General features: G+C 38.7%; 1 protein-coding gene across 2 annotated transcripts; it reads right to left on the reverse strand.

The window, feature by feature from the left end:
• Positions 1-391: 391 nt before the first annotated feature.
• LOC106943378 (neural cell adhesion molecule 1-like) lies at positions 392-9,148 on the reverse strand. Of its 2 annotated transcripts, XM_015026687.1 has the most exons (17): positions 8,601-9,146; positions 8,225-8,302; positions 7,916-8,113; positions 7,671-7,808; positions 5,869-6,012; positions 5,634-5,751; positions 4,617-4,771; positions 4,395-4,528; positions 3,593-3,725; positions 3,323-3,490; positions 3,097-3,216; positions 2,728-2,730; positions 2,472-2,599; positions 2,216-2,384; positions 1,925-2,117; positions 1,711-1,836; positions 392-1,322 (listed from the first exon to the last, which is right to left on the reverse strand). In XM_015026687.1, exons 1-17 carry the CDS (start codon positions 8,674-8,676, stop codon positions 1,295-1,297), a joined length of 2,109 nt encoding a protein of 702 aa, XP_014882173.1. In that variant the 5' UTR covers positions 8,677-9,146; the 3' UTR covers positions 392-1,294. The 2 variants fall into 2 exon arrangements, with proteins under 2 accessions (XP_014882173.1, XP_014882174.1); XM_015026688.1 differs by lacking the exon at positions 2,728-2,730 and having other exon boundaries at positions 8,601-9,148.
• Between the last annotated feature and the right edge of the window lie 977 nt (positions 9,149-10,125).

A 10,125-nucleotide genomic window follows, 5' to 3' on the forward strand; every position in this document is an offset into this window, starting at 1 on the left:
CTGATCAGCACATTGAGCCACGCACTGCCTTGCAGAACCCTTTGAATGTTTTCCACATATTCTCAAGTTATACCCGGAAACTTCAGTATATTTATTTTAAAGGACACTCTGACATAAAGCTGTGCACAAATGTGAAAATGAATGAAAACTAACTCAGGGTTTGTAAACATTTTACAGATAAAAATATAAAAAGTATTCAGCCCCCCTGAGACGATGCTTGAGCTGGTTCTTGCTGCGATCACAGCTGCAGGTTATGTCTGCCTTGCTCACCTGAGTCTGACTAACTTTTCCTGGCCAGCAGAATAAAAATTATCTCCACATCATCATGCTGCCACTGCCATGTTTTACTCAACACATTTTGTTTGTAGGGATAAAATACTGATTTAAAAAATGAAAGAAGGAAAACATTTTATTCACTTCTATTGTTTGAATAAACATGCAGAAAACATTCATATGATGAGCCAAAAAGACATCAAGCTGTTTATGAAACACAAAAAAATGTATACACAATGTACAGTGGTAAAAAAATAAAAACACTGTTAGAATAATTAATAAGAAAAGAAGCTAAACACTTTTCTGTTGATTTACTGATCTATTGTTGGTAATATTGTAGCACTGATAGAAAACATACATTTTTGTAAGTGGCAAATTAACATTTTTGAAGTTCCTTTTAACTAAAAGTGTCACTTTCTGCCTTTCCAAGATTTTTTTTTTTTATAGAAAAGTGCTCAATAGCACATCGAGGCAAGGAAGTTAAAGATGGTGTTGGACGTATGTAAACCCAAATAAAACAAATAACTTTTATAAATGTAACCTTAGAAAATAATAAATATCAGGATTTTATTTACATTCAATTTAAGTAGCATACAGTTAAATAATGCGGTATTTAATCCTTTGTGTTGACTCCTGCTGAAGTCAGCGACACAATATTAGCAATAAAGAAATTATCAACAACAAAACGATAATTCTGTCTGTGAAACTAATGAACATTTGTTGTGCCAAGTAAATGTTACTCTTTTTCTTTCACAAAAGCAGTTACAGCGATTGCACAGTAACAAAACTATTACCCTGTAAAACACAGACATCATTATTACCCTGTTAAAGTACAAATAAGCGTAAAAACTGAGGCTAGCGCCCATGCTAACCTCCACGCTAACAGCACGTAGTGCAGGATGAGCTCAGTTTTATCACCATCAGTCCAAATCCGTCCATTTCCTACTGCGTGCTTGACTTCTCCCACAGCAGCTGGGATCCACTGACCTCTTCTCTGGATCTCTGTACAATGTGTAAAACCTCACAGATTAGCTGTGGGGTGTAATTTCCTGTGGATAGAAAAATAACAATAGTGTGTTAAGATAAAAGCAAAACAATTTGAAACTGCAAAATGATGCTGATTTTTTTCTGCTCTGTAGCCTACAGTGCCTGCCAAGGTATTTGTAACTTTAACTTTTTCACATTTAAGCACATTACAATCACAAACTTATAAGTATTTTGTTGGAAGTCACTGTGATAGATTGAAAATGATTCGTTGTCAAGTAGAGAAAGAAAAAGTATTTTTAAAATTCATTGCAGCTAATTTAGTTTGGAATCACTTTCCTTTGTAATGGAATCACACTAAATTGCAAAATTTAAAAATATCCAAAAGTTAAAAGACTATTTGCAATGTATTGTATTTATGCAACTTCTTGGCGTTTGGGAGAACAAACGTACTCATTTTTGGTGAGTGGAGCTTTGTCGCAGGTGACCTCTGAGAGTTGACCGTCTTTGCTGACCGTCTGAACCCCTGACTGCTGAATACTACCTCTGGGTTTGGAGAGACCCTTCAGTGTTACGTCTCTGCAGGCAGAACATGCAGGAATATTTAGAATAAGGTGCTCAGCAAAAGAGAATCCGTGAGATGGTTGCCGTCCAGACAGCCGCTCACCCGTTAGTCGTCCCATCTCCTTCCTCGATCTTTTTGAGGCTCGGGTCTTTCCACCTGGGCAGTTTCCCTGCGACGGCCATAAGCAGACCACAGCGGTTTCTGTAGCAGCAGGTGGCATCCACTGCCAGGAACACCAGCAGGAAAATCAATATCACGATGCCAACCACGGTGCCTTTGGTCATCCTGCTGCTCACTGCGGGTACAAAGGAAAAACATTACGATGATAAATGTAATCATTATCTTTCACTTAAAATATGTGTCATCTAGCATAGAACGAGAGAGGCAACACACCGGGCTGTTCTGCAATTGTGAAGTTGAACATTGCGGGGATGGAGGAGCCATTAGCGTTGACGGCTCTGACTTCCAGGTGATAGTCTGAGCCGAAGCTGAGGTCTTTCAGGCTGACAGTGTTAGCATCAGAGGGAAGCCGCAGTGTTTTCCTCTCACTCTCTTCTGTGTCCTGGATAAAAAGGAGCACAAGAAGCGAATTAATGACAAGAAAGAAATGAAATAACACAGGTAGACTTGGGCTCACATGGTCTCTCACCTGTTCGTATTGGACGTCAAAGTACAGCAGAGGGGAGCCGCCGTTTTCGATTTGTTGAAGAGGAACAGAGAAGGAGTTGCCCTCCACTACTGCCTGACTTGTGGTTAAAGCTGGACTGTCTGGTTCACCTAAAATCAGAAGGGGAAACCATTTAGCGGTAGGCTATAATAATTAACTCATAACTTTGGGATGCATATGACTCAAATATATTTCATTTGCAGGTTTTTATTTTTGTTACAGAGTGTGGGAACTTTACCTTCTGCAAAGGGAGGACAGCAGATTAGGAGGTGATGTGAGTGGAATCAGCAGGTGAATGACGATATGAAGATGTTAGGATGATGATTCCAATGAAAGATGGACATGAAGAACCAGGGATGACAGATGAAAATGAAGATGAAACATTACTGTTAAGCAACATCGTTTTTTTTATTTTTATGTACAAATACTTTACAAGCAAGCTACCAGCTTTTTAACATGTTTTTTCTTTTTTTCTACATTTACTAATTAGGCGATTTCCGATAACGACTTGCATTCAGGGTTATCAAGAGGATTTCTGGTGACAATCCTTTAAAATCCAATGAAAGTACATTGAAGTTGATGGCTGGTTGCAGTAGATCAAACTTACGTTTTCCCTCAGTGCGAACTGTGTTTTCCATTGAGAACTGCCCCTGTCCCACATCATTCATGGCCGCCATACGAACTGTATACTTGGTGTATGGCTTGAGGTTGGTGATAGCCAAAATATCTACAAAAAACACAAAGAAGGTTCAGGATTAGCTAGACAGCTAGATCACTACCAGGTGAAACGTGAATTACAACCACAAAACCTTAATGAAAGTATAAATTCTCACTTGAAGCTGCAACAACGGTCTCCTCCCACTTATCCGTTGCACTTTTCCTCCACTGCAGAACAAAGCTTTTGATCGGTGCTCCTCCGTTGATGGGGAAGGTTTTCAGTGTGAAGAGCACAGAGGTTGGACCCGGGGTGACCGTCAGGTAATGTGGCGGCCCGGGTTGGGCTGGAGGGCGAGCAGGAGGACAGGAAAACACAGAAATAATGTCAACTAGAGACACGTTGATCACCGAGAGGGAAATGTTTCCGACTGAAGTGGAAACCTTACTCTGAATTACGACATCTCTCGATGCATTTCCAGAAATACCGACAGCCATGCAGGAGTAGCGTCCGCCGTCAGAGGGCATCACTTCCTCAATCTCCAGCACGCCGTCCACCGCCTTGATACGACTGGTCGAATCCTGGCAGAGAGGGTTCAAACATTAAAAATACAGGACTTCCAGGTGATGAATTACAATAAAAGGCAAAAATGTTTTTCAGCTTTTGCATGATGGTTAAATTGCAAAGTAACAAAGAACAAAGGTTTCTGAAATGTAAACTAATGAGGCCATGGCAAATGCTCTAACAGCCTGTTTCTTAAAGGATTATTGGACAGGACAATTATCCTGTACATTTTTAATGAGAAACAAACACATCTGCATGAAGGGGGGAAAAAAGTTAAACGTGGAATAATTTGGCAGTGGTACAAATGGACATAACCGTAAACTAAAACTTTGCTACAGCAATTTAGATTCAGTTTTTATTCTTTGGAACCTCTTTTCAAGTGAGCAAATATCTGAAAAATGGACACCTGAATTTTCACTCAGATTGATTTGATTAACTGTAATGATGGTTAATATGAGCTGAAGAAGACTGAAATTAAATTTAATAAGAGTTTCAACGAAATATTAGCTTAAGTTTGTGCATCAAGGGTTTTAAGGACTTTTTCTTTCCTGCTTGTTTCTGCATAAACACTGTTTATGCAGAAAAGAAAATCAAAAATTATTTCTACATGCCTCACATTGTATCTTATTGTGTACACATTTAAGAGCCACCTCATGTGCGATTAGTAAGAGTTTGAGCAGCCTTACCAGCTCTTCTCCGTTTTGCTTGTTGATCCAGTGCAGCTCAGGCTGCGGGTGACCAGTCACGTTGCAGGACACAGAGACGCGTTCGCCCACATTCACACTGTGCTGATCTTCTGAGATAAACACCTCTGGAGGCTCTATACGTAAAAGAAGCATCATCATCACCTTGCTTTAGTGCACTCTATTAGAATGAAAGAAACTAATTGATGGAATGTGAAAACCAACCAAAAACATGCAGCATGAACGTAGCGCTGTTCTCAGCGATCTTGTTTTTGGCCGTGCAGACGTACTCCCCGAAGTCGTCCCTGACAACGGACTGGATGGTGAGCTGGCTGTGGTCGGAGTTGAAGACGTGGCGGGACGGATCAGCCTCGATAGGCCTTAGGATGAAAAATTAAAAAAATAGTTGCATGTCCCGTTTGTGTGGAGTCAGTATTTGGAGACGTGATTATAGGCAACAAGAAAGCCAGCAGAGGGAGGCAGAAAATTTTAGAAGAAAGTAAATAATGACGCAGACTATTAACACAGAAAAACTGCCATCTTTACTCGGCCCACCTTATAAAAGGTACAAAAACATAAGTAAGGTATGTTTTGTACCTTGTAAAATGGAAGTTTGTTACATTGACCTGCCTTTAGTATGTTTTTAAGGCAAATGTTGATTTCAGTGCAACTAATAAAATATCTTGTGAGCAGAAATCAGTGCGATGTTTGATAAAATGCATTTTCAGATATTTTGTTCATACAAATTGAGTCAAGAATTTAAATTCTTCTAGCTTAAAATAAGTAATTAATCCTAACTTGTTAATGTGAATGTGACTAACACAGAAATCTGTATGCAAACCGTCAAACAGTTTATATTGCAATCATTAAGTTGTATGTACAGGGCGGCCATATTGGTTTATGATGTCAGTGTTGCAACCTCTACATGGCCTTTCTCACAAATACATTTGTAAATTAATAAAAAGAAAATACATTTCTGAAGTTATAATGAAACAACCAACAGTAACTGTTCACGGCTTCTAGTATTGTAGATTTAAGATGTCGATTTTTGAAAAAAGAAAAAAAAAAAAAAACGAGGTTTCATTTTATGAATAAAAGCAAATTGTTAGTGGAAATATACTAACTAGACATTTAAAAATCCAATCCTGTAATCAAAGGCTTAGGCTTTTAAAGAATTAATGTGAATTTCAAGTATTCAAAGTAATTTTTTTATAATAATAAAGTAAGAAAATGGTGGCTTACAGAGTCCATGTGATGTTGGGTTTTGGCAGACCATCAACCAAACACAGTAATGACACATTGGTTTCAGGCCCAGCAATCACTTTTTTCACTTCTTCTCTGATGTGCACAGTGGGAGGAGCTGCAGTGTGAGACATATTGTTAAAAGAAGTTACAAAAATTATAAGAAAAATAAAATAGGACTTAGTTACTTGTAATCGTCCTTTATGCCTCTGGATACCATAAAGAAGTGACTAACCGTTGGCGACGACAGAAACAGGAAGCTGCTTGTAGATTGCTCTCCCTCTGATCTGGGCCTGACAGATGTACGTCCCGGCATCGCTCCTCTTCACTTTCTCAATATGAAGCGTGTTGTCGGACATCTTACGAACACGAACTCCAGCTGAAGAAAAGGAGCCAAACAAAGTCACATTAACAGCTTATCAACATCTTATTTTAATCACGTTACTGCAGCTGGCCAAAGTTGATCAGACTCTTCCTCTTGTAAGCAAAACAGAACTTCATGCTGCAGTATGAAGTATGAGTCTTAATGTAGCACACGTTGTTTTTAAGACAATATAAGCTTTTTAGACACATGGCGTTGTAAATGCAGAAACATTCAATGATGACTGATGCAAATGAAAAGGAAGTACTAAACAATGGCAGTGAGTTTTACTTTACTTCAGGATGCCAGTTGAGCTTGTTCTTGTTTTTAACAGCCTCCAGTGCTAAACATACCATACCAACTTTATTTATAAAGCACTTTAAAACAACCACAGCTGATACAAAGTGCAGTACATCAAAACACAACATAACAAAAAAAAAAAAAAAAACATAAAATAAAAACTTACAGTTTAAAAACAAAAACATACAATTTAAAACTAGATCCCTCTAGAGGTGAAAGCCAAGTAAAATAGATGGGTTTTAAGACGAGCTTTAAAACCTGCAACTGTAATGTAAACAGTTTCAAACTAATTGCACTCTCCACTGATAACGATACCCACAAAAATCTATTACTTTTATAATTTGATCATAATAACATTTTCCAGTATTCTCTAAAACAAAAACAAAAAAACATAAAGTCTTTTTAAATATTCTCAGATGACCCGGTCTGTGTTTGATTGAAACTCAAGTTTTTATGCTAGGTGTCGTTAGCGCCTTGTATTATCGTTATTAATATTGTATGCAAATTGAAGCACAAATTCAAATACTTCGTAAAAGTTTTCATAGGCAAATTTTGATGGCAAACTGTGCACAATTCAACTGGATTAGTCCAACAAAATTCTGAGACTCAATAGTGAGATTATGCTGCAAACTTCTGAAAAAGCAGAGAGGTCGTCTTCATTTAAGAGCACAAGTTGCAGAATCTAAAATGTTTAGGTTAATTCAAGAATAATATCCGAAAAATCTGTCTAAACCTGTGACTTTTAATGATTTTCTTAAAATTTGAAACTAAATTGGAAAAATGTTCACATTTTTCATAAGATCAAAAATTATTTGTTCTTCAACTCTTCAACTGCATCTCGAAATAAAATGCATGGGTGCTTCATTTAAAGGTTTATGCTGTACTGTGATGCAGCAATAAATAAAAAAAACAACAACCTCCAAACCTTCAGGCATAAATGGGCCGAGAGCTTGATTTATTGTTCAGAAGTTAGAAACGTCTGTCATAGCGTCCCCTGCTGGTGAGTCGCACTAACTTTATTTTATTTTTCTACCGAACAGTGGTACATATGTAATGCTTAAGTTATGAGGAAAGTTTCATTTTCATTTTTTAATGATTTTTAAGAAGAGAAATGAGTTTCGTCACAGAACAATAAGCTGAAACTCATCTCCCTCCGTGGGTTAGAGACCCTGTTTAACAAACATGCTTGATGCTCTAGATTACTTGACTGAAGAGATTTTCAGGTCATGTTGCAAAAACAGCAGCATGACAGCCTCTGATTAAATAAATACAACAATAAGAGGATATTTTGGATTCTAAGTTAGTTGGAAATTGCTAACCACAAAGCATATTTTTGGGGTGTAAAACATTTCCTAGGTGCTGCTCCAAGATCTTACGAGTAGAAGGGATCAGTTCTCCGTCTTTAAGCCACGTAATGTCCACCGCTGGCCGCCCGCTCACCAGACACGGCACCATTCCGTCTGCTCCCTCCAGAAACTCATGGTAGGTGGTGGTGCCGTGGAACGACGGACCCTCTGAGAAAACACGTCAAAGGTAAAATGCTCAATCTGAATGAAGTTAAAGGACGAAAATGTCACAACGTCAACAACGACAAGCTTGTCGTGCGTGTGCAGTGACTTACCGTAGACATAGATAACCGACTGAGCATCCGCCTTGTGTCCATCATCGGACTCAAACATGCAGGTGTACGTGCCCCCGTCAGACAGGCTGGCTTTCTTGATGAGCAGCTTGGAGGTGGTGTAGTCCAGCTTTGAGACGATGTCTTCATCATCAATCTCCTCTCCTCCCTTATGCCATGTCATTTCTCCTTCTTTTGTGGCTGCAGGAGACAGGATGGGACAGAAAAGAGAGAGTGAAAACCTACTTTAAAAATGGATTGTGAGCTTTACGAATGGACAGAGGGTTGGAAGTCAAATAAAGTTTTGCTTACCTTTACATACCAGCAACATCTCTTCTCCTACCTGGAAGTCTTGCTTACTTAAAATGATTTCCAGCTTTATAGTTTGACCTGGACAAAAGAAAAGCTTTGTTTTGTCGATTGGATGTAAAATTGGTTCTATTTAAATAAACTGAACTAAATACATCTTTTTTAATGACACAAATTCACTCAAAACGAGTAAGATCCTGACTTAATGAGTGAGGCCGTTTAGCTTGTCAATAATAGTATCCGTCTGGTGCGTTTAGCAGTCTTATCATTGACCACTGGATGTTTCCTGAATTATTTCCTGCTAACATGTATGACCCCCTCATCCACCTAAACAATCAGTGGTACTAAAGTCACAGTCAGTGATGCGTATGGTTCTTACCTGCGCTGTGCACCAGCGGCAGGAGCAGCGAGATGATGGCTAATTGGTTGAGCATCCTCTCCTGGTGGAAACTCATCAGTCCAGAACTCCAGCTGGATATAAAAACTAACTGCGGTTTGTTCCTCAAACAAGTGAAGTTCAAATATTGGTATCACAAAGGCAGAGAGATGGCTGCAGTTTCCTGTGCTGTTGACACAACTTTGACTGAGGCATGGTCTGTGTCAGAGGTTATATAGAGGCAGTGGGGCAGATGAAAAGGGAGGAAATGGGAAGGGGAGGGGCCAAGTAGAAAGCATGTTCTTGTCTCTCATCCTATCTTACAACCCAAATTTCTGATGCTCATTCATGAAGCACGGCACTCGTTCCATTCCTACATCTCGTCTTTTATTTCTTCCTGTTCACTCTATGCTTCCAAATCCGTTTTCTCTACTTTCACCTTGTTTGGCATCATCTTCTTCCCTTCCTTTCTTCCACTTTGTTCCTTCCTGAGTTTCTTACCCCCAGGCTTCCGGATGAAAGCCAGGGTCAGGCAGCCCTCAAGGGAAAGGAGAGATGACGAAAGATGTTTTTTTTTCCTTTTTAATCTTTTCCCGTTTCATTTAAAACGTAGAAAATCCGCTTGAACACGTGAAGCCGAGTGCAAAGAGAGTATGCAAAAACTGCCACGTTGCTCCCAAATGTTGGCAATTTGCTGGGAAACTTCAATGATTCCTGCATTTCCCTAAGAAATACAGGAGACAATTTCAAACAGTTGTAACTGTGAAACTGAAATCAAAGCATCAGTCAGAATTGAGATCGCCTTTTAGTTGAAGTTTTAAATTTAGGAAAACAAAATCTGAGTATTGCACTTTTTTCTGGTTTAAAAATCACATTGTACAGAAAAACTGTTTTATACTTCATGCTGAACAAAATCGGCAGCAGAACTTTCTTCAGCAAATGCATTTTTCTCATCCCAACCAAATAATGGTGCCATAACTCGATTTTTCCTCTCCAAACAAAGGTTACTGTTCTGTGACTTTCTTAGAGGTTGTTCCCCTTTTATCAGTGCTAAAGAAGATTTTCTCTGTTTTTTGTTTTTTTGTCTTTTATTCTTATGGTACAAAATCTTTTAAAAGTGCATAACCTGATTTACTTAACTATGACCTCTGACCTATCTGTAATATATGGCGCCATTATGGGATGTGTCTCAGCGCCACTGCTGTTCAAACATAAAGAGCTTCTTTCATGTTGCAGCCTCTGAAAAAAATGTACATGCATCTAACAAACGGTGCAGAACCTTGCAGATGTATTCAATCCACTAAATACTTATCTAAACAGTTTGACGTTTCTTCTGACTGGAGTGTATTTTATGTGACAGACCAAGACAAAGTCCCCACTGAGTCAGCTGTCAGTCTTTTGGGTTTTATCAGCTAGCTTTATACATCTAGAAAATGTTTTTTTCCCCATTTTTCCTTTCAAAATAGGTCAATAAAGAGCATCTGTAAACATATCATGCTCAGATGGATTTTTGTCTAAGTCTTGCGTT

Source organism: Poecilia latipinna, unplaced genomic scaffold, assembly GCF_001443285.1.
Source record: "Poecilia latipinna isolate Pla-1442-1.1 unplaced genomic scaffold, P_latipinna-1.0 Scaffold5220, whole genome shotgun sequence".
Lineage (NCBI taxonomy): Eukaryota > Metazoa > Chordata > Actinopteri > Cyprinodontiformes > Poeciliidae > Poecilia > Poecilia latipinna.